Source organism: Cylas formicarius, unplaced genomic scaffold, assembly GCF_029955315.1.
Source record: "Cylas formicarius isolate icCylForm1 unplaced genomic scaffold, icCylForm1.1 PGA_scaffold_9__14_contigs__length_23061073, whole genome shotgun sequence".
In the NCBI taxonomy this organism is placed as follows: domain Eukaryota; kingdom Metazoa; phylum Arthropoda; class Insecta; order Coleoptera; family Brentidae; genus Cylas; species Cylas formicarius.
Genome location: NW_026844365.1, coordinates 8279597 through 8305428, shown reverse-complemented (window position 1 = coordinate 8305428; position 25832 = coordinate 8279597). Strand labels below are relative to the sequence as shown.

Genomic DNA, 25832 nt, shown 5'->3' with positions numbered 1-25832 from the left:
CACGTTCCGCGGGCCGGGATGCGTATGGGCGCTCGCCCATAAACCACTGCTGCTTTATTTGAGCTTTGAACTAAATATAATAATAATAACAATCAAGTTTATTATTTCACACTACAAATGATTGGCAGCTTCGTTTCAAGGGAAGCTAATATTGAAGTCAACTAAGCTACGTGAATTAGAAATATAGATAAAAGAAGCGAGAAGTAGCTAAGAAAGAAAGAGAAGTTTTGTTACCTACGTTAGTGAACGGCTATCCAAATTAATGCCCACATATCATCCTCTCATAAATCTACGCTTCATTTGTTTTTTATATGAGCTAGTGGATATTGTGTGATATTATATTATAATATATTATATTATTAATTGTAAAAGCTTTCTGGTAGGAAAAACACTTTGTGCTTAGGCACAGTTAACAAATGCTGTTGTAATGACATTGTAATACCTTATAAAAACCTTATAAAAGAGACATATACAGAATGCAGAGAACCCTGCTGAACCATATAAAGCCATCCCAATCCCTCAAGTCTTTGGTACACTCCGCCTAATCGAAACATTGAAAATGCCTTCTTTAGACAAAAAGTGATGTGCGCTTTAAATTTTAAATTTACGTTAATGATAAGACCTAAATTTTTACAACAGTTTTTAAGGGAGATCATGCTATTCCACAGATGATCTATTGCGGCACACTTCCAAGTATTCTCAACAATAAATTTTATACGTTCAGTTAGCTCACCTCGAACGTTATCATTACAGAATAATATGCCAACAGACTTGGTTCGATTGATGTCCTTCACAAATTTTTAGAATTTGACAGGTTTTGAACAATATTGATCTGAGAAGGTGAAAAAGAGATATAAGTTTGGGTATTGTCAGCATACATGTGGGCATTTACTGCCAGAATTTTTTTTGGCTCCGAAGGATTTGAAACTACCAACTACAGTTTTGTAGGATCGATAGTGGACCCATTTTTATTGGTGGAACTGACAAATCACAAAAGTAAAAGATGCTAGAAATGAATAATTTGTTCTAAACAGTTTTACGACTCAATCGGTATGAAATTTGTCATCGGATTCCATCAAAAAGATGAAAACCCGATAGAACTGCAAAGGATGCGGAAAAACTTAATTTAAAGGTTATCTTTACATACATACATGATTTACTATACAAATCAATTATAAACTATAATTAAGATTAATTCTGTATGATTTACAAAATTGTGGAATAGATCTGGTCTGTCATCTTTAAAATTGCAAAAACAAAATTATCGCCTTATTATCTTGCTGATTCAGAGCGGATGATAGATCATCGGTGAAAAAAAGCATCGCAATAAATTATATCTTTCGAGTCTGTCTGGATTAACTTCACGGTTAAAGCCCAGCCGAGTCCATACGCGAAGCTCTTATGTCACTAACTTTTATAATCTTCCGAGAAAGCTACAAAAATTCCCTTTCTGCCACGACCGTAATGCAGTTAACTTCAAAGGACGTGCTTATCCTCGGGGACGAAAAAATCGCATTATCGATTTAAGAAATCTGCATTACAAATAGTAAACTTTTGCGTGAAAACGCGGTTGTCGAAAATCTGATTGTTTTAAAGAAGGGCGGTTCGACAAAATCCCCAATTATTGAGAATGCAATAGAAAAAAGTTGCGAATATCACTGGAGCGCGTAATTCACCAATAGGCCCTAGAAACAGCAGAGGGCGTCAAACATGTCACAAGCATTTGTCATCCTGAGGTTTGCCATGTTCATTCTTCCACTTTCCGAGGTTACATTATCGGGATGTCCTGCCCATCAGTTGTTGTCTAGGTTGTTGGTGATTAGAAATCCGATTCTGCTTTTGGTTAGTTAAGTGTCATTCAGCTCTACAGCCTAACAGACCCTGATTTTCTTAATCGGTAATCTGTAGTACCAGATTATATACAAATTAGTATTCATTTACCTTTTAATCAAAATACTATTGACATTTTTACAATAGGGAATATGGATAACACACCGAAAGGCTCTTTACCGTGATATTCAATGGTCTGTAGAGATGACAATACTTGAAATAGTAGAAAAAATGCACAAAATAGTGCTGGAAAACTTAGATTCGAAGAAGCTCCAAAGCAGACAATGGCAATTTCGTCATCTAACTAGGTTTTAGATAGCGTTTTTACACTTAAGTCCCGGACTTTGCACCCATCGATTACGCTAGGTTCAAAGATTGGCGTGGTGGACAATAGTTTGAGCACACCCAGGAAGTTACTGCGGTGAATGATTTTTTGAGAAGTTCGGCGTTTCGTTTTATAAAGACTATATAACTAAATTAGATCACCGATATGAAAAATGGTTTAGTTTTTCTGGGGACTACGTGGAAAAATAAACCAAAGAAAAAGAAATTAAAAAACGTTGTTTTCATCGTCAGGCTCAGCCTCGTAACAGAAATAGAATTAGATATTTGTCGTCTAGATTTTTTTACCCGAGCGGACGCCACTGGCGCCTGCCAGGGGAACGGTATCGATCGTCGAAAAAAAAATTTGCATTTGTCTGATTGGAAAAGGACGACGCGGGCGTATATACCCGGAGGACCCATTCATCACTTACCTGGAGAGCCCCATGTGCGACGGAAGCGCTAAATGACGTCGCCGTACACCACTCGCACCTATTAAAGTCGGGCGTAACGGCCCGCCCGCCTCCGCCCCGCGCCGCCGTAAATGTACTTTCGGTTCAAATTATAAAAGTTCATGCATATATCGGCGGTGAAATATGGGCGGACTCCCGACGAGCTTAAGGAACTTACTTCTATCTCGGTGATATAGCTTCGCCGGTCGCTAGAATAATGGCCGTTTGGAATTGCGCGGCGCCTCTTTTTGTCGGGATAATTGACGATTGAGGATCTGTGCATTTGGAGATAGACTTTGGGAAAAAAAATGGCTACCGAGTTTATTCATTTTTAATTAAGATAAACGAGGAACAATGATGAAGAGTGGAACCTGCGGTGTAACTACACCAAAGTAACTGGCTTCTTCAGAGCCCTGTCTCGCTCTCCTCAATACCCAATTCACTTAAAGCTAAGTTTCAGATAACGCTCTGAATACTTCACCTAGATATTTGGCGAAATGTCAGCAACACAGATTCTGTACCTTACGCAGGAGAAATCTAGCTTTTTTCTATTTATTGTTATGGAGGAATTGGACATCTTCACCAAGTAACCTAAAAAAAATAAAAGTTTTATAGGTGTTCAGTAAACGATACTAGTGACTAAAGAAATTTATCAACTGTTAACTACATTATACGTTTGCTAAAAGTCCACGAATACATTCACCGAATGACGGGTGACCTGACCACGTGAACAAACATCTGTCAAAATAGCACCCCCTGCTAAAATCTACCGAAAATGACTGAAGTACCTCAAGATCGTTGAAACCGAAGGTGACGCCGTAAAGTAACACTTTCCGAGGTCTTGACAATTACTTAATTTGTTATTTTAGGGTAGGAAGCAAATTTACAGTGTATGTTGCCCAAGAGGAATGGTATTACTTCATAATCGCTCCCGATTTTATTCTAGATTCTAGTAAGAATAACATTTGTATAGATCAGGGGCCAACTTTATCGGCGCAGCAATATGATTTGCTAAAGCAGATTGAGAAAAATCCAAAATAAATTTCAATTTGCCATTACAGTAATTTTTTTTTATTAAAATTAGCATGTGGTTCTTATGAAATTATGGTTTTATCAGTGCAGCAAAGAAAACTTAACTTGAAATGCAAAATTCGGGCACTGACATCTATGACTAGATTCGTATACCCAGGACACCAAATCACATAGAACTACATATCGCCGGGAGCTGGTTTGATCTCTTTTCTGTTGCAAGAGCACCAAAACTTCTCCGTCAGTTTCGTGTAACATCACTTATTGTCTAGGTCTTAAAGTTTTTTTACGTGGATTCAAACGGGATTTACAATTTCAGTTGGTGTCATAAAATCCAAGTCTATGCTTTCCCGATCGAATGCCTAGTCAGTCAGACGATTAGCTCTCTACCTTTCTCTGGATAACAATCTTCATTTCAGTGCTAGTCCATGGTAATAAGGGTGGCACCTACCAGTACTGTTGTGTCGGTTTGAGAGTTTTATTCACTGAGAGCTCTATTGTACGACCAGAAATATAGTGCATTTATTGCTTTGATGTTTTAAGTATTTTACAGTACCTTCGCCGCAGACTTTCCCAACAGTCTGTATTAAGTGGGTCTTGCCTGCGAAATTTTTATTTGAAACTGCGGTATTTCAAATAGCACTTTAATATCGGATGATATGTATCGTTCTTAATAGTTTAATCCAAATTGCAATGTGTTCGTATATATTACGGAGGTATTTGATCCTTCCGGTAAGTACGTATTTATGTATCCTGCGATGCTGTTTTCACTGGGTGGTTTAAGGGGTAAGGGTAATTACGTGTACTCTATTTATCTTACAGGTAAGTTTGAAAATAATCATTTTTGTCTCGTGTGCCTGTCGATTAACAACATTCGTCTTCTTGTATTTTTGTGTCTTCTATATAGTTCTTCGATTTATAAACAACAGTCTTTTTTAAGACTATAGATTATATTCGTGGTAGATAAAGGTAAGTCATAAAAATACAGATAAATTTTTATTAGAATCTTACAATTAAACATTTTTTGAAGGTTCCTGTTTTTTAACACTTTAAAATGTGGAGACCGTCGAATATAGCAGATGTTCCCCTGTTAGAAGAAGATATGGCAAATAACGCAGAATTTGGAGACGAAGTGGAGATGGTAGTCGAACCTAATGATAATTTAGAGGACGAACTACCTCAGCAAATAAAAAAACGGATCCATTTGTCTTCGGAAGCTAAGTAAATTGTTTTGAATTGTTTATAAGAAATTCAGAACGGGACGTAGGAGCAGCAATGAAGACAAGTGACATAGCACGTGATAAATTGTCACTTTGTACTTTTTTTATGTAAATGTTTCAAGAATTGTTAATAAACATACTTTTAGCCCGCTTCTTAGTGTTGGTTAGTTATAAATTACTAGGACGGTCCTCGAATGGTTACGGGTAAGGGTCTGCTCGGCAGGGCGTTGTAATGGGCTGCGGTTTTGGATTAATAAACAGTAAGCAAAATTGATCACGGGGTCGGTTGTAAAAGCACTATAATTCTGGTCTAAGTATACCTCTGAAAAGCAACGCGTCCAGTGGTGGGCTGCAGGTCGTGACAATGTCGTGGCATATTCACGACTGTGATGGAAGATATTTTTTCAATTTTAGCCAACGAAGACATTTTAACATTGGTACTTTTATAAAGGAAGGAAGGCAGATCTGCGAAGTTGTTGCGTGTGGTCCTGGATGATAGGTTCTCTTGGAAGGACCATATTGCTTAGTCAGTAAAGCGCCTCTCAAGTGTGAACTTTTTGTTACTATGCTATTTTCCATTCAATTTTGTCATATGATTCTATAATTTTTTTTTGAAAAAGCGATCGGAATTATATCCAACGCAGCATATAGAGACCATTGTCAACCGATGCTTCAGAATCTTGGGGTTACGCGACTGCCATCGGTATACATGTATCACGCGGTATTAGAAATTCATAACTCAAAAAATATGCTTTCAGTTCACTCAGATTATCATAAGTACCTCACTTCCTCATCAAATTTGCCTCGAACTAGGAAGTAAATTCAACTTAATTCGAATTAAAGTCACAAACTTGATATTTAAAAATTAAATAAAAAAGTTTTTTTTTTGGAGCACTGTTTCTACTACAAATAGAAGATAAAAGATATTAGCTGATTTCCCGATTCTTGATGCTGGCTACTGTTTGGTTGCGTTCGGTATCTTCCTATTTTTTCCGTTCTATTCCTGTTTCTTTTTATATGTTATGTATTACGTTTTATTATTGTTACCTATTATTATTGTAGACTTTATGTAATCATACAGTATATGTATGTATATATGTATATGTATGTGTATATATGTATGTGTATATATGTATGTGTATGTGTATATATGTATGTGTATATATGTATGTGTATGTACATAATAATTGATTTTTTTTCTTTTTGTACTTGGACATACTATATATGGTAATTCAGTCAAATAAAAATCTATCTATCTGTCTAGTTAGACCTAGAAATTTCGGTGCAGTTTAGAGAAACCCGCCTAAAATGCGGCGAGGTATTGGAAGGATTATGACCTGAGGATGATTTGATAGAGAAAGTCAGAGGTAAATTCAAACGTCATTAATAACGGTTACGTGGTCATGTTCGCATCGGTATTAAAAAGTTGATATATGTCCGGTGGCGCGCGCACCGCACACATCGCATACCCGCACCGACGATTACTAACGAACACCTTCAATTAAGCGAAATGTCATACGTGCCGGAAAATCGGCGACAAAGGATCAAATCGGCTTATTTGCCCGCCGATGATTCTCGTTTAAATTCATTTACTTGGTGGAGGCCCCGCACTCGCGCCGGGTGGCACGGACGGCCGACATCGCGGGAATGTTAAAAACGTCGCGAGATATAATGAGGTCGGGCGATCCGCGTTTTGTTCGCGCTTTTTCGAAAACGTCCGCTCCGCGTCTAATTATACGCGGCCGCGGAAAAAAGAAGACGAAAATCGCGCGCAATGCGGCCCCGTTTTGCTATACGTGAGGTTATTAAAAGTCGCGCGTCGGTTTTTCTGATCGCGCATTATGTATATATGAAAACCGAACGATATCGCTTTTATTAACTCAAAATGCCTTTGTTCATACATGGAAAGTCTCGTCTATTACCGCATAGCTTCTTGTCGGGGTAGTTAACGTTCCTGGTGTAATAACGCGTCTTAGAAAAAGTTCGTACGCTCTTACGACTGAAGGGGTCACGGCGCTCAGTACTACAGGTTGCAACGCAAACCTCCGATTGTTCAGTTTCTTTGAGATACACTTAGAAAGTGTGAAACCTGTACGAAATTCACTGTCTATTGCTGACTAATATGTAGAGTTGACAGTTAACAGCTACCCGTTGTACTATTGTTTGCTTGTTAGCCACCAGCCACCAGGTTCTCCTTTACATCACAGTACTTGTCTAGTATAGTGGTAACTGGGTTGAAGACAGTGTAGTTAACGAGTCTTCGATCTAGACAGACAGAGTTAGAGATTTAACCAGTTGGGGAGGTTCCTAAAAGCTTCTGCGAGAAGACAACGAGAGTAAATTTTGATGCCGTCTTTTCTCTGTACGTATATGGGTGCTTGGGTCCACTGCTAGTGCAGTCCTCTGCTGCATTGCAACGCAAACCTCCGACTGTTTAGTTTCTTCGAGCTTGACCTAGAAATTTCGAGACAACTGGAGAAACCTGCACGAAATTCACTGTCTATTGCTGGCTAATCTGTAGAGTTGACAGTTAACAGCTCCGCGATGTACCATTGTGTGCTCGTCAGCTATCTGGTTCACTGTACATCACAGTACTTGTCTAGAATAGTGGTAACTGGGTTGAAGACAGTATAGTTAACGAGTCCTCGATCTAGGCAGACAGGTTTAGAGATTTAACCAGTTGGGAAGGCTTGTCAATAGCTTCTGCAAGAGGACAACGAGAGTAAAATTTGAAGTTGTCTTTTCTCTATACGTATATAGGTGCTTGGTTTCACTGTTAGTGAAGTACTTTGCTGCATTGCAACGCAAACCTCCGACTGGTTCACTGTACATCACAGTACTTGTCTAGAATAGTGGTAACTGGATTGAAGACAGTATAGTTAACGAGTCCTCGATCTAGGGAGACAGGTTTAGAGATTTAACCAGTTGGGAAGGTTCGTGAATAGTTTCTGCAAGAGGACAACGAGAGTAAAAGTTGACGCCGTCTTTTCTCTGTACGTATATGGGTGCTTGGGTCCACTGTTAGTGCAGTCCTCTGCGGCATTGCAACGCAAACCTCAAGCTTGACCTAGAAACTACGAGGCGCTGTCGAATGAGCTCAATTCACTGTCTAATGCTGGCTAGCCAATAGCGATGACAGATAACATCTACCCGATTCCACCATTGTCGGTACGTCAGTCACCGGATTCACTTTGTATACCACAGTACTTATCTAGTACAGTGGTATTCATTTATTGTACACGATATAACACATTGTTTCCAATACTCTAAGTTTGATGATAAAGTAAATGAGGTGATTTAAACTATCTCTGATTGTTGGGAACTACAATCAAACTAATAGTATATTATGTAACAAGTGCGGTAAACGCTATTGACTCACGAGTGTTTAATAAACGAGAGACTTAAAAAGTTTACCGAACGTGTTGCATACTATACTTTTTCTACGAGTGTTAGTTTGTTTGTACATTTTCGCAAAACAACACGAATACATTCACTGACATGGTCGTCAGAATTGACAAACGTGAAAATTCCGATTGCTCCCAAACCCGTGCGGTAAAATCCCCGAATCCGGATCCGTAAGAAACGAAACTGGCGCTTTAAAGTGACGCTTCTCGCACGCTAGATCGGTGTGTACTAAAGAAACAAATTCCATATCCCCAAATATTGGGTTATATAACGATATTGGCAAACACAAGATTTTTGAGCCACTCAATCTCTCAAACGCAAAAGAAAGTAAGTGCCTCTGCAGTAGTCCAACAAAGTCTTTCCTTGGCTCATCCATTTCAGGCAGACATTAAAATTTATTGCCGTATATTCTATATTCATACACGATTGCCCTGGGTTTTCTAATAAAGCCGTCACCGACGAGGCAATTAAAACGGACGTTTAACATCAGACGAAACACAACAGCATTCGGGTAAACATTTCCTGACGGGCGTTTTTTGAACCACGGATTATCCCGAACTCGGGTCGTTATCGACTGGAACACTTCAAAGGCAACGTAACAAACGCACGAAGAAGACCCTTATTTCGAAAGAAGCAATCACGTCCCCTTTGTCGGCCCGAAAGCGTTTGAAAGTTTGAAGTAATATTTTTACGAGAATGCTGCGAGTTTAATGTCGGAGTAACGTAGTCAAATCTAAAAGATATAGACAGATATATTGTGCAAAAAAGTTGAATGTTCCTTTACAAAACTTTGCAACCTTGTTGCACTGTTACAAAACCATGGTGAAGAACGACTGTTCCATATTAAAAGTTCTTAGACTTGTAAGACTCAAGAACCTATGACAGCAAGTTGGTTTTTAATTACTATTCTTGGTATTTTTTGGGATGTTTGGTTCCTTTCTGTAAATAACCGAGACATCCCCTCATCTGTAAAATACATCACGACCTCATTCTATAATTTGGGTCTTTACTAGCTGTACCACGATTGACCAGAAAGTCCCAGTGATTTACGACCGAGTGGTGACACCCGAACATCAAAAACCTAACCACGAATGCGCAGCTATGGCTCACCGAAAAGTCCCAAACCGAAGAAAAAAGCGGCCGTTGAGGCTACTAACGACAAACGTCAGCGTGTACGGTCCGCGAAAGACAAAACAATTGACGGCGTTTTTGCCCGCGAGACAATGGCATGCTCAGAATGGCCGTAGCCGCCTGCGATCTAGTGAACTGGACGCCATAAAAATTCGCGCGTTTTTTTGCCAACCGACGGACGGACGAATTGCAAATCAAGACCCGAGTTTTTGCCTCCTCTCCTCGCCAGCTCTCGCGCTGAATGAAATGTTCATTAGGACGATCTATGAATATAGGGAAGTTTTTCTTTGACGATCCCACGGCTGTGGTTTTTGGTTCGACTTGGTCGGATTAAAGAGTTTTTTTTATAGGTAGACGTTGAGGAAACGACCGCAAGGATGTATTGGAAGCAACCACTTAATATTTCTTCAATCAAGATTACGTTACGTACGTACTCGTACGTACGAAGTCCTAACCAAAATCTGTTCTCACCTGCTGTGAACTCCTTTGAACAAGCTTAGCGCGAAGCTTTTGCAGTTCAAGTGACAAGTGGGCGGAATAAGTAGCAAGAATTGCTACGAAATTTTCTTACGTCAAATGCAGCTACACAAAGATTGTGATTTTTGGGTTGGAATAATCGACAAACACATCGCTAATATCCAGGCAAAGCATACCCATCCTTCGGTTCCTATGACACAGTAGTAAATGCCTAGCAACTGTTGATAAGAGAGGCCCAAACATCATCAGATAATATCCTTCCATTGATTTCTTTTGTACGGAGGTTCTAGTAGAATAAAATGTGATCAACATGTTTTGGAAGCTAAATATAACAATTTGAGGTGTCCGCAAGTATTATTGAGGGCTTGTTTTCCATTAATCTCCAGCCCTGGGTGTGCCGATCATATCCCATGTAATCTGGATCTGATCGAATAGTACTAAACGGTCTCGACATTTTGAAATCATAACGGGCGAGCTCTAGAGGACCAAATATTGTTTAGATACTTGCCCAGTCTGATTCGCCAGTCCAAACAACCATTGACCAAATATGACTTCAGCAAGATGTCCACCCATTGCGATTTTAAGTTTGTGTCAACCTGTGCGTGGAGAACAATGATGAATAAGAAAATCAATGAATGTGTTCCTATGACACAGAGGTTCTAAGATAATACAATATAATCGACGAGTGTTAAAAATTAAACTTAACTTAAGTCAGCAGTTTAAGATGGTCTGAGTGATGAGTATATTTCTTGAGGTCCATGAAGTGTTGTGAAGAACATGAGTACTGTATCTTGGAGATACTGACCATGATCGGGGAGAAGCTACGATTAGTAACAGATAGACTAACAGTATATTGCATACTTAATCAAATACAAGCAATGATATCGGGAGTATAGTGCAACCAAGTGCCTAACCTTAGACGTCTCTAGCAAACTGAGTAACTGAGCTTGCTGAAGTGTAGATTGTCCCTGTTATGCGGCACCTTAAGTCTACTGAAGTCTAAATTATGTTGTACAAACCGCATTTTTTACTAAGGCAAAGAAGTATTGAGTGGATATCAACCCCAGGCAACCAATGCGGACGTCGTCGCCTTGCCGCCCTACGTAAAGGGCTAAAGGGAAACTTATATATATATATAAGCTCACCTCCGGGAGCCGTCGTAAAAAACGGCCATCCAGTGACAAAGTGTCCTGGCGCGGGGGTCCACGCATTTTCCTGTTCCGCCTCCTCCGTATAACCCGTTGGGGACTGGGCGGGGTGGGGGGGAGATAGGGCGCGCACGTGTGCGGGGTGAATTCTAAGCAGCCGGGGCTCTTCGTATCGGATCGCCCGCGGGGCTCTCTTGTTCGACACGGCTTTAAGCGATGTTGTAATTCCTTTTTGCTTGCATGTTTTTTTTTTCTGTTCGCCGTGTGTCCCCCGTGATCGATACCTTGTACCTAATTTGGAAGCTCTTTTTTCTCCGACCGCTTCTTCTGGTAGTATCGAATATCGATGGCTGATGCTCGGTATAACAATTTTGGTTAGTTGAAGATGAGGATGTACGGCTAGGGCAAACCGTAAGATCAGATTAATTCTATTCGGGTCTAACAAATTTCAGGCTTCTGGACAAGGTTGTTTTTTTTAGTTGGTTTATATCTGAGATTTGTGGATTAGAAGGCATGTAAATCATCGAAAATATCTATGTCGTAAGCATCCGATTACATTTCCGTGAGTTGTATTCGCTTATATGCTCTTTTTGAGATTTTGCGGACGGCTGCCCTCTGGTACTGTCGACAACTCTGGAGGATAGCAAACCTTATATAAATTAGACAGAATTATCAGAATAATTCACAACCCCAGTTATATTTGAGTTATTCCATTCTAAGTAACGAATTACTTAACTAATTTGTCTCCGTGGTTAACAGTGAGTAAAATAATTGCTAGATTTGGCTTGAAAATATAGTTTTTTTTTAATATTTTCACTAGTAATACCACTAGAGGTAAAATTATTTCCACACCGGTAATTTTTAACCACTTAAAATTGATTTTGTTGGCAGATTTGCATAGTAACATTTTGAATTGAAAAGGCTATTATGTACGAATATCACCAACAACAAATGTTCTATTCTGGTTATATATATTTCTCGGTTTTAAAACTTCTTTCGTTGTTGATGCCCGGATTGTCTGTCGCATTATTCATCTCTGAGGTCTCTGGGGCTCCATACCAAATAAGTTGTTTTCATCCACCTCTTGAATTGAGGGTTCCTCAGCGCCCATGGTTCTTACTTCCACGTTTGTTTTCTTATCCATGCGTGATGCTTCTGTAGATATTCCGAATGTGCATTTCTACAACCTTAATTCACCTCTTTTTCTATCAATTAGTAGTCACCTTTCTGATCTAAATATAAGACTGCGTGTTATATATTATGTATGTTCGTTTTCTCATAGGTTGTTTTAACTAGAATATGCTGCTAACGCATGAATCATCTTTCTAGTTTAGCAAAATAAATAAGAACAAAAAGTTCAGATTCTCACGAAATTATATATTTTCACATGACAATTGTTTCGACAACACCTCAGTTCAATTTCTAGTTTAGTTTTTAGTTTGATTTATTTGCCATCTGTTCCAGAAAATTACCCGTAGATATTAATTCATTATTTTCACTGCCAGATCTTATAATGATTTTGGTCTTTTCTGTATTCAATATACAACCCCATTTTTGATATTCCTGTTATAGTTTTGGAGCTATGTGAGATATCCTTGACATTAAAATTTGAGACTGGACATTCTTGAGCCTTGGTTAGTTTTTAAGAGCCGGTATAAATATAAGTATGGCCGATGTTAGTCTCCTGAAGTACCTCCCAAAGTTTTCTGACTTATCATACGCCTTCTGCAAGTCAATACACATATATGAACTTCTCCGTTAGCTCTAAGCCATTTTTATATGATTTGTTTCAAACAAAATATATTATGTCTCTATGACTTGCCTGATTGAAAACCACACTTTCTGCTTAAGGTGATGGTTACACATACATAGCTTGAGCGGCCTTTTTTTATGAATTTTTATGAATATGTGAACTATATTCCACCTTTAGTGATAGGATGATCGTTAATAAATTAATGACCTTGATTATCATCCCCATGAGTTTGTCTGTATCACCGAGTTTATGAGTTATTTTCTTTAGCATTCTGATCGCTAATTAATATAGAGATTAGCGGCGTTTTTCCGTTAGAAGCTTCTTGCAGTGACCACCTAACCATGTCTAGTACGCTGTTAAGGAGCTTATTGTCTGTTCCATTGGTGCTAAGGTTATTATTAAATTTCCACTATCCAGTTAATTTTCGTCTACATATATATGTATGTATCTGTTTGCTCGTTTATCTCCCTTGGAACCGCCTTAAGATTTTTTTAGTTATTTTTCAATGTCTAAGAGCCCCCGGTTCTCCTCCACTGAACGCAATAATAACTTTGTACGAGCTGGGTCCCGGGTATTCGGTGCTAAACGGGTGATTTACGACCCAAACGCGGAATGGAATTTGTTATTGATTCGGTCGTAAATTAGCCACAGTCTGTTAAAGCCCGATCAACATCGTTACTTATTCATAAAGGCTCGGTGCGTGGGCGACCGACCCATCGAGAGGGTGACACGGCGTTCCGTTTCAAATAATTGAAGCCCGAGCGTTTTTCGCTTTTTTTTTCTCCCCCGTCGCGATCCGCGGACCCGTCGAAAACGGGTACGGAGTGCCGCAAGGATACCACCAGGGCCCCTCCACCATACTATATGTATACAGTTACTTCCACTATTTTTTCTACAGCTTTAAACATTAAACGAGGGAATATTAAAACATACAAACATAAAAAAAAACGTTTAAGCTAATAATAAAAAAAATAACAAAGCCCAAGACGCGAAGAAAGAGCGATACCAATATGTCATTGAGAGGCTACAATCAGTCTGTTCCTAATAAATTGGTTAGGTAAGGGAAGAGTTATTTGAATAGTTGTTATAGGCTAGTAGATTATGGAAAGAATTAAAATGATACGTTGTCACTTATATCTCATTAAATCCAGACTGTTTTTATATTATTTAATGACTTTATAGTAATATATTTAATACGTTTAATTAAATATTTCCAGTCCGCATCGGTGGTATAAAACATCTATTTCTGTGTAATGTGTGGGAGTGTGTATAAAGTAGCGAATTCGTAGGCAACGTGGTTTTGCCAACAAATTTGTAATTGTAAAGAAATGTAAACGTGTTATTGATAGATAATCTTTTATTTGTTCCAAATTTGACAATAAAAAAAAACAAAAAAAAATGAAACAGCCAATTGGCAGGAACCGTAGTGTCTACTACTTTTAATTAGAATTTTTGTTTTCATTTACGATGATATTAGTGGAAATGGAAATCAGAGGCGGGAATGGCAAATTAATAGTATTTTTATTAAGTTTATTTATTACTTTTCTTTGTTTAATTCTAAATTATTAAGGCGCCACTTTTATCTAATTACCAATAAGATTTAAGTAAGGCAAACTGAACATAATTATAGGTATATATTATAGTCTTTATTACTATATTTTAAATTATTGACAAACTTTACTCTCTACCAATATAAACTAATATATTTACATAGTTCTATCACAAATGGCGAAATCCAGCTCTGCTAATAATCACAGACCAAATTTAATTATTGTTAGAATAATAATTTGTGAAGTATATTGGTATTAAAGGGAGGCGCCCTCGCGGGCGTCCAAGCATTTAGGCCACCAGATGGGCCCGTTGTGCCCCCAGGCCGCTCTAGAGGGCGTCCAGAATGCCGCCCCTCCTATGGAAGGTCGGCAACTCCTTTAGCCCAATACCGTGCACTGAGTCCGGATCGATCAGAGCCGTTCCGAAGACTCCAAATCTTGCCCATGTCAAGGCAGGGTACTCGGTGAGCAGATGATACGGGGTCTCCTCCCCTTCCATGCACCACCTACACTCCGGGTCGTCTCCAATGCCTAGCAAGCGCAAAGATGCCTCCTAACCCTGCAATGTCCTGTCCTAACAGGGGCCTAGTTAGTGCTCTACACTCCCTTCTGGTCAGTCTAAGCAGCTCCCTGGTCCGAGGGGGGGCGGGCCCATCCATCATAAGCCTCGCCTGCCTCATTCCCGGAGCAACTCTCCAGCCCCCCGCGGCCCGGTCTCTCGCCCAGGCTTCGAGAGCTCCCCGCCTCACACACGGGGCGATCCCCAAGCGGGGCTCTGGCCCTATATGCCTATGCGAGGAGCCCTCTCTGGCTAAGGCATCCGCTGCCTCATTGCCCCGGATACCGGTGTGACCCGGGACCCAGACCAACGTGACCTTCCTCTCCTCAGACTTTGATCTTGTTTTCTCAGAATTAAGAATGGATAAAAAATGGAAGACAGTATATGACTTTATAAAGGGCGTACTTCATAGAGTTTTTTTGTATTTAAAAATTCAAAGTTTATTTATTTGAGTATAGCGGATGGCCGCTATATCTTAATTGCCTATCCATTAACACACCAAGTTTGCATCTAGGAGGAGCAATGATACAAACAAAAATTGATCAATAGTAGCGCCTTTTTTCAATTTTTTATTCGGAGAAGTTGGTTTTGTAAGTTCTAATACACATTGCGTCAATTGTAATTTGCAACCTTGCGTTCAAAAAGTTAAAATTATCCGAAATGTAGTTGCCTGCATTCAATGACAAAGAAGAAATGATGTCTGAAGCGTTTTTTCTTTCCGCGTTTCTTATGAGCGTTTTTTTTTTTTTCAAATTTTAGCAAATTAATAATAATTTTAATTTATAATTAGTACAATTTTTCTTCCCTTTTTTGTATCGTCTTATCACTTCAAGTTTTAAAATAATAAAAATCCATGAATAACGAACTAAAGACGGAAATATATAAATTTTTTGGTTACTCTGGCGACGAAACCGTCCGTGATTTCGTCTATTCTACGGGGTCAACCGATTGACGGGTTGGCGAAACAGCCATCCGTATCTGAAAATGGGAAACCCGTACAATCTATTCGAGTTAGGCCTCCGGCGAAACCCGGGTATAATGTAAAATAAGACACGACAACGATTTCGCATCTCCTCCAGTGAGATTTATACGATTCGGCCCAGTATTTTACCCCCGCCCCGCCCGCAATCAAAATGTGATCGAGACCGCCGCTAGGTATCCAGAAATACATAAATTTCTATATAGAACCGAGCGCGCCACCCTTAAGTAAAAATATATGTATCGGGCGCGGGAATCGAATTTCAACCCCCGCCACTCCGATATATATATATTTTAAATTCGCATTCGTTACTAAAAGTGTCTCCCAGTCGCGAGGTCTGAGGAGGGGCGGGAGGAGGCTCCCTTTTATTTTTGACAATCGCACGAAGAAGGAAGACCGGAGTCGATACCAAACGAGTAGCAGAAAAAAAATTTTTAAAATCCTGTCAATGCAAATAAATGACTCGCCCTGTATATAGAATGCGAGAATGGAATTAAGCAAAGCTGATAGATATCAAAATCGTCACCGAGTTTTCCTGGGGCCTACAACACAAACTCTACAAGTCCTGCAATTCTGCAGGAAAAATAAGGGTCGGAAGACCATCAAAAAGATGACCGGGGGACTCGCCATAACAAAGATTCGAAGCGTGGAGAAAAACAGGGAAGAGGAAGAACATAATACAACTAAACTTGGGAAGAATATTTTCCAGAATAGTATGAATTAACGCCACTGCTGAACACCTTCTAGATTCCTATTCCGGCTAGGCCCTTTTAGAGCTAGCGAACTATTTTGACGGTGCAATGCAGCGTGTTCCGGTTACAGTTACATTACAATACTCTGCTTTATGTTACTTCCAAGTAATTACAGACGAATTCTGAGGATTTTCAGAGGAACTCCAACTAATTGCAGAGGAATTGTGAACATTTCCAGAGGAATTTCATAGAATTATAAGTATAAAAGTTATTACAGTACAAATATTTATCAAGCGTCAAGTCTGTTAGGAAGACAGTAGGACAAATTTTAAATACCTGTTAGTTACACGTGTAGCTAACATGTGTACAAAATTATTTAATTTCAACACTTGGAGTAATTTTCATTGTGGTACCGAATTAAGTAGTACTTGTATGCATATACGCAATATATGGTAATATTCTAGGGGCCTTTCTATAATGCTGTTAGTGCAAACGATCATTCTACGTCAGCGAATTTAAACTGTAGACATCACAGCGATGCTCGGTCGCAGAATTGTTGGTAGGAGGGGGGGGGGGCAATTAAAATCGAAACCCCGATCGGTGGAGCGTAGCCGCAATTTTTCATTTAAATCCCTTCTCTAATTATCGGCGGTTCGGAGGTGTGACAAATTGCGAAATACGCAAGTGCTGGGATTAATTTTGACTTATGGCCCGGCGTTTATTTCGAAAGTCGTCGGGGCCCCCCCTGTGTCGCCGGTAATGAGCTTTAATTGTATCGGGCGCATAGAAAAGAATTAGACGATGGTTAAGAAACGAATACTGACGGCCCTTATACGCGATATATATATATATATATATATATATATATATATATATATATATATATATATATATATATATATATATATATATATATATATATATATATATATATATATATATATATATATATATATATATATATATATAATATAATTATATAATATATTATATAATATAAAATAATATAATTATAAAATAATAATTATATTATATATATATATATATATATATATATATATATATATATATATATATATATATATATATATATATATATAATATAAATAATATAGGATTGTAGCAAATTCTAAAGCACAGTAATTACATAAGATATTAAAACAATTGAATTAACAAAAAATATAAAATGTGAGAGACTCGCAGCTCAAAATCGGATTTTAAATATTCTTCTACACTGTAGAAACGTGGGTCTAGAAGATACAATTTAAGGGTTTTGCTGGTGAATTTGAATTTGAATGTTGGAATTTCAATATTACAATTCCGCAGACCCAGCTGTCCAATACAAGGAAAGCACAAAATATATACCGTCTTAAGTGTCCATTAAAGGCCTCAAAGGTCGGGGCAAATAGGTCAAGATTCAGATTTTTATGAAGATTGAGGTTATCTTTAGCAAGAAAAAGTTCCATAAAGGAACGAATCTAACGAACGCAAAGCAAAATTATGTGTTGACGCAAGAACAGCTGATAAGACTCGCAATAGCATCAAGTATTATCTATTTGTATTATAAAAGCCCTTTTTCCTCAGACTTCTATAGCGTAAGCCAGACCTCAGAGACCTCTAAGCAGAAAAGTGATGCTAGAAGTCATCTATATACGTGGACACTTTTAGAGAGACCTCTAAGCAGAAAAGTGATGCTAGAAGTCATCTATATACGTGGACACTTTTAGTTGTCATCGATGGCTATACCAAGTAATTTGATAGTTTTTTTTTGTTGAGAATGGCAATTGCAATGACTAAGGTTACTCCGAGTACTGCTCCATGGCAAACTGTATAAAAATATATTGTTTTTGTCTAAAAATTAAAAATATCGTTGGTGGCTTCTTTAAACGGCGCTCCTGTACAAAATATAAACATTTTATCAGCTTGAGCTTAATATAAATGAAATAAATAAATAGAATTATAAAATAAAAATAGTACTTTTTTGGGTCTTTTCTATTGACCGTTGAACTTAGGCTAAGTTGTTTGAAATAACTGTTATATTAATAAGTACTGTATAGAAATAGAGAATTCAAATGAACCAAGAACTTCACCTCACCGATCTACCTCTAATTTAGTTTAGTTTAAAAGAGTAGGTTTAAAATGTAATTTAGTTTTTCGATTTTTGTTCTAAAAGTAACTTTGCAGTTGTATTGTATTCCATTGGGCCTATAAAGCAATTTACTAGATTCATTATACGAAGTATATTAAATCAGTTGTTCACTGTTCTCACAACAGCCGACTCAATTAATGCTTGGATTATTGAAGAAATCTTAAGCTGGCGACACACGATCCGGCATGCCTGTCAGTTCGAACTGAACAGTCCGCCTGAAGACTAGTCGCCTGAACGTGTATATGTTCCCGTCAGTTAAGACTGTTCAGGCGAACGATCCTTTTTTTCAAACAATTTTTACACGATACCATACGTTTTTTTGGATCTCTTTTTACCCAAAGCAACTACTAAGCCGAGAAGCGCTAACTCGTCGTCGTCAGTAGATGATGATTGAGACTGATATTTCATATTCGCCTGAACGTCTGGGGCGTGGCCAGTCCATCAGGCGGACTGTTCAGTTCGAACTGACAGGCCTGCCGGATCGTGTGTAGCCGGTTTTACAAACATTTGACGGTGCTGGTGTTTCAGTGGTACCAGTGCGACCTGAACAGTCTTCCACCCGCGATCGCCTCGAAATTCGTCCAACTGGGACCGGACAACGACACCATCAAGTTTCTCGAAGAGTCGGAGAAGAAGTCTGATTGGATCCTGACTCAGATCTGGCACACCATCGTCAAAGCGGTCCTCGGCTGGTTCATGACGCAGACCTCCATCAACGGGTAAGTGCCTAGTGCTTTGCAAAACAGTGTGCCACGATAACTAAATTTATTAAAGTGTTGAACTGTTTAATTTAATATTTTAATTTCGGGTAGTTGAACAGCAGAATATTTTCGAAATTTTCGAACTACTCGCCTGATTAAAAATCAGAAAAACTAAAAATCACGAAGCATCTTTAATCACTTGCGGTTTTTTTGTTCGAAAAATCCTTTATTATTTTGATCCGCAGCGCTGCAAAAAAAAAATCGGGATCTCGATCTTCTCCATTGTTTTAGCTCGCGACTGAGGCGACGCTCGTTGGGCTAGTTAACATTAATACCGTCGCCTTTCGTGCAAACTTATTGTGGTTTCGACAAGATTAATGCCCACCGAATTAATTCGGCGCCTGCGGGACCCGAGGGGGACGAACAAAAAGACAAAAGGTACCCGGTTTAACGGCTCCGCCTCTCGTATAAATTTCCGCAGAGAATACGGAGATTTAAACAACCCGTACATGACAAAAATTTAGTTGTTTTGTAATGTAAAAACTTATGACTAAAGCGGCTAAAAGAAAATGTTAGAAATTATTTTTACACTTTTAAAATGACCGCCGGGGTGGCGCAATCGCATTCTTAATTATTATATTACAGATAACTAAAATGAACACTTTTTTTTTCCTAAAGGAAATAGGCGTCGGTGTTCTAACATTTTCCGAAATAAATCCCAGTAACTTTAGAATAGCTGAACGCACTTTGTCCAACTTGCTGGCGTTGAAAAGGGTAACTGTTTAATTTCGCTTGCTTGTATCGCTTTTTTCGACATCACTACAGATAAAATTTGTTTTCTCAAAAATTTTAATGCAATAAGTGTCTGACACGATTGTGAAACCGCAATTCGATAACTTCCTTCCTATAATATCCGTAAAACAAATGTCAATTACAATTAATACTCATTCCTAATACAATATATTACAATACAATACAATACAATACAATATATTACAGTAATGCTTTATTATACTGCGTCCTCCTTCGCACAGATACTAAGAGAAAAAAATGCGTTTTCGATGTTTTGAAAATAAACACGCAAAGTTTCAGCCATCTTAATATGACTTAAACGCCGCCATTATACGTACTTTTGCTATTTTGTTTTCCAAAGCTCGCTTGGATTTTAAAAAATTCCAAATTGTGTTGAACTTTTGTATTATTACAGTAAATGTATATATTGCTAAAAAAAGGAAAATTATGATTTAATAATGGCTATGGCGACATTATTTTTATTTCTTTTACTGACATTGTAGATTAGGAAAATGATATAGAAGGTCGGTTTTCCGATGCATGAATGGGCTATCTTTTGTTGCAATAAAATTGATATCTTGGATTTGGGATATTAAATTTTATTTAAAATGATGTCTCAAGATGCTCTGTAGCATCGATGCGAGCAATCTCAAACAATCTGCTATCCGCAATATAAGATTATTTTTGAAGAAAATTAAAAATAATTACAACAATAATATTTCTCATTTTCTCTTTACCGCCTTAGTTTTTTATCCCAAATCTTTCCGACTGCTGTCTTTTCAAAATGACCGAGTGTCATTCTCAGTTAGCGACATTATGTACATAATGCCGATTTTTTTCTGTTAAAAGATTTTTTTTTCGTTTCCTTTTTACTAGTATCGTAGTATGGATGACAAGACAATAGTTAAAACTCATAAGTTGACCTAAAATAGATCTAATGCCAGAGTTTTATGAGAAACTTGAGTATCTATAGGCAAAATCGGTAAACTATGTCACAATGGTTAAAATGCGATAAATGAAAAAAGTAGCAAAAGTCTTTTTTGGTACATGTTGAAAAACATTTTGATTTTGTTATGTATGATTTCATTCTACGAAGACGGTTAGAAAAATCTGCATATGAAATTACAGATACATTTATAACAAAGATTAATCTTTGTGTGCAGGTCAATCCAACTATTCTCCTATCACAGTTACAATAATTGTTGTTGATTTAGGTAAACTTTCCTTTGCGTATGCAAAGACTATGAAACTGAAAAGGATTTTTTTTTGAAAATAATAATTTTTGGTTTGGGTATTTTTTGATAATTCCCGCCCCCTTTCTTCGCGTCACCGTCAAGCCGATCGAAGACGAGTAAAAAGTGCGACCTTCGGGGCCTCTTACACTCGACCGGCATAGTTCAGCATTCGACGTTAATAACAATAAATAATAGCGTATTAATTGGTTTGATATATTGCCGGGTATCGGCCGTGTTTTTTATTTTGTTTTTTGGTTCTGTTGCGCGCTCGGAACGCCCGGGCTTTTTGCACCCGCAGTGTCAACCACTTAACGAGGAATGCAATGTACGTCAAAAAGTGGTGCGCTTGGAACCGCAACAACTGAACCGGTACCCGTAGCGCGTGGATCGACACTCCTCCCCGCAAGGGTTTCCAAAGCTCTTTTTTCAACTCCTTTTTTTTAATCGTTCCGATCTACATGTAGCAGCAGTTTAAGTACATTACACTCACGGCCAAAATTTTTGGACGGACTTTTTTGTGTGGTCGCGAAGTTGTAATTTTCGAATAGTGAATTGTAATATGTTTGTAATATGTAATATCTTTGGACGAAGAAGAGTATTAAAATTAAAAAACGGAATATACGGGTCTATGATATGTCAAAAAGAAATTCTGTTTCTATTTCTAATAGTAGCTACAAAGCTGCAAATGAAAAAAAAATACATAAAAAGTGAAATGTCTGTCGCATCTGAATATTTAAAATCGCTGTACATAAGAATGTAACTGAATGCATAAAAATAATATTTGTTCTTCAGACGAGAAATTTTATTTCTAATTTATTATTATATTTAAAATTTATCAAATAATTCCACATTCCTCAAAAATATTATTCTGTTGGTTAGTTTTGGTTAGTATTGCAAATTTTTCACCGTTTTAAGAATTCTACACATAATTTGTGAGTGTGAAAATTTTCGATCTTGAACATAAGAACGTTTTTTTTTATAGGGGGGCGTTTTTTGGCTTTTCTTCCAGCAAGTTAGAATAATATTTTTTTCCCTAGTTAAAACTAGAGCAGGCACCAGCAGATCTTTAATCTTCAGTAGTAGTCAAAATAACAAGCAAAGTAACAATTCGTTAACAAGCAAAATGCTTCTGATTTAAATTTGGTTTCGAATTTAGAGTTAAGGAAATTTTTCCTTTAGTTATTCTACTAATAATTTACATTATGTTCATGTATCATAAATGAACAATTTTTTTATTGCGTTTTTGCAAAAAAAGGCCCGGTAGACACAATGCAATTTTTTTACAGTAGCCACCATGCAATTTTTGCGAGCAAAATATTTTTTTTTAATTTTAAGACTATAAACGACACTTTTTAGCATTTGTTAGCGTTGAATGGATAAACTTGCAAAAATGTTTTTACCACTCGTATATAACTTGTGCGTGGATAAAAAAAAGTCCATGATGCGAATATTAGAAACGAGAAATGAAAATGTTGGTTTGAAGTGCGAAATAAAATACAATATATAATAATTATATTAATTTATTATTTCTCTAAAACTAATTTCCATGCAATTCTCTTACATTTGAGACTAATTGTTTATTGACTTGTTTTATGCTAGTTTTTAATTGTCTTGGTTACATTTTCCAATACTTACAGTTTTTTAACGAAATTGTCCATTGGCGCTTTTCATAATTGTATATTTGGGAGGCGAAACTTTCTGCAATTACAAGACTTGCGATCAGAGAATTAGCGTTATGTCTATACGAGGTGCTTGTCGAATATTTTTTCTACTTCGATGTTTCATGTTATATTTACACTCTTAAGAGTCACATTTCGTGAATTCGACTTTAGTTACATTTTCAATAGAGGTTAAACCTACAAGTTTATAAAAAAACTGTTTGCGGCGGTTTACGGGCACAAATTCGGGAAAAATTAGCTGGTATCGTGTCTATTATACCGCTTAAGGAACTAAAACGCTAAAACACTGACAGAATTATACTAAGGACGCCGATCTGTGTACCGTAATTCAGCATAATATTAATCCTGTACTTAACGCTAATGTTTTTAATAACGGTTTCCAACCTTAATTCTTTTTTGCCTGAAAATTTAATGGGATTTCGACATATGCTAATAAAATACTCCGTAAATATGCAGCAGCCAAATATTGACGACCTGCCAGCGGCCATGTTGGTTGTTGGGAGCCGCAAGGCGAATTTTCAAAATTTTTTATCATAGTTGCTGCACACGTTCGTGTACTATTAGCATAGGCAGGGCTTCTACATGTCTAGTAGCTATATGGTTTGAACTAGAGCCACGTTGCCAGGTTTACAATAGTAACCGTAAATACTTTTCGCGATGTCTGGCAACAACAGACTGCATCCGCTTATCAGCCTTTCGGGTTTGACACGAAAAATTTGGTCCGCCCTGTACGCGGCCGTAACCCGTGTTATTACGAGGGGGGTGGGGCGGGCGTAGGTGTTCGTAACCGACGAGACTCGCCTCGGAGGCTGTTGGCCGCCCTGATTGACGTTTACGGGCCGCCGGACGCTGCGAAAAAAAACGACCTTTTTCTTTGTTTAATTTTGCGCGCCGCGCGCGGTCGCAAAAATCCGAGGCGTGACATTCGGGCAGTTAAAACGGGCATTTTAGGCGTTATTTACGGCCCGTAATTAACGGGAACACCTTTAATTACCGAAGGGTTGATTGGAAGCGGGATTATTATTCCGAGAAGCGACCGCGCGGCGCGCCCGAAATGGATTTTTTTTTTATTGGTCGCCGTCTCCTCGGCCCGACGCGACCGCCCCCGAATATTTCGATGGACGTCGGACATTTTAACGATTCATAAAACTGTTGCGAACTCATGCCCACGATCGTTTAAGGTTATCGCTGTGAAAAAATGACTAATTTTCATCCGAGCGATTAAAAATCCCGTTCAATTAATTATATTTCCCTTAATTTCATTTCATTTATAACAATTAATTACCCTTAATTGCAGTAAATCATACATTACATTACACTGAAATACAATGCATTACTATTAATTATGATTAATAATACGTAATTATGAATAATTACTATTGTATATTGACTAGTTATAATTTATTATAATAAATTACAATTAATTACTAATCTTTAATTATTAATCACAAATTGTCATTTTATAATACAATTTGTCAAACTCAATTTGGATTAATTATAATATATAACAACTAATTATTAATAATTGTAATAATTAATTAGTTGCGCCTAATTATGTTTAGTTACAATTAGTGGCAATTAAGTACGCTTTTCACAGTCATTACAATAAATTCCATTTCAATTAATTACGCTTAAAAATAAAAAATTGAACCATAATTTTTTGTTTATTTGTCGCGTTAATGGCGTATTTGGTACTATTAATTTTTACTGAACATTTTTTATAAAAACGCGGGTTATAGGAAGAGTCGTGTGTGTAATTCGGGCGCAAATAGCTATTATAAATACGTATTGTTGGGATTGATCAATTCTTAATTGACTAGTCAAATTCGATCAAAATGTTTTAAATAACATCTTGCAATTATAGAGTGTTATCTATCATTATTTAATAATAATATGTATTTTATAATAAATTGTTATGCGTTTGTGATGTCCCATTTACCTATTATAACTATACTTAGGGATTCGGGGTATCCCAATAAAAATATACATTTATTTATATAGTTATTTCGGTCAATTGACACGAAAAAATGACTGTTCAATTTCACAACTTTAAATACAATAATAATATTTTTTCATTATGGTTTCCATGGTATAGTTCGCCGAACCATATACCGTTTTTACGACATAATCCTGTATATAACTTAAAATTTTATGAAGGTCTAACCTCTAACCTCAATAAATAGATTCCCAATTCTAGAATGACGTTCCAGAACCGTACTGAAAGCTTACTGATTTGTGTAAAGTTTCATCCTTGAGATTTCTTGATTATGCAGTGAAAAATAAACTCTTACTTCAAAATGTTTATTATAAATATAAATGAAGTAGTAAATTTAGTTATAAAGTAATGTTAGAATATTTATTTAAAAAAAAAAGTTATTCTACATCAAAATAATCACTATCGTTTTCTTTTTCTTGTTCGATGACATTCTACACAGTTTTTCCAACTAGAAGCAGATATTTTTTTTACTTCACTTCTAATTAATTCTATTGCCCCAGAACTAAATTTCGGCTAGGTATCGTTTCTTCTTAGAGTGGGTTTCAGTTGTCCCCATATCAGTAGTCAAACTTTGCTTCTTTGCCCCACGAAACTGGCATATCCAACGAACATTTCTTGCATCCTTTCTTGACGGTATGATGGGGACGTTTTTACCACGAGTTTCTTGGATTTCTCTCAAATATCTTCCAAAATTCTTCTTGATTCCATCAAAACTTGTCTGTTGTTGGCGGTTT

General features: G+C 37.4%; 1 protein-coding gene across 3 annotated transcripts in view; it reads left to right on the top strand.

Annotated features, from left to right (window-relative positions):
* The window catches only part of LOC132707208 (protein-L-histidine N-pros-methyltransferase), a 127912-nt gene that overhangs the window by 11927 nt on the left and 90153 nt on the right, over positions 1–25832 (top strand). For all 3 annotated transcript variants that reach the window (XR_009619721.1, XM_060678955.1, XM_060678956.1), the window contains exon 2: positions 19224–19414. Coding sequence is in view for 2 of the 3 variants with exons in the window: in XM_060678955.1 (XP_060534938.1) it covers positions 19224–19414 (191 nt within the window). In the remaining variant the exon portion in view is untranslated. The remainder of the gene's footprint in view (positions 1–19223; positions 19415–25832) is intronic.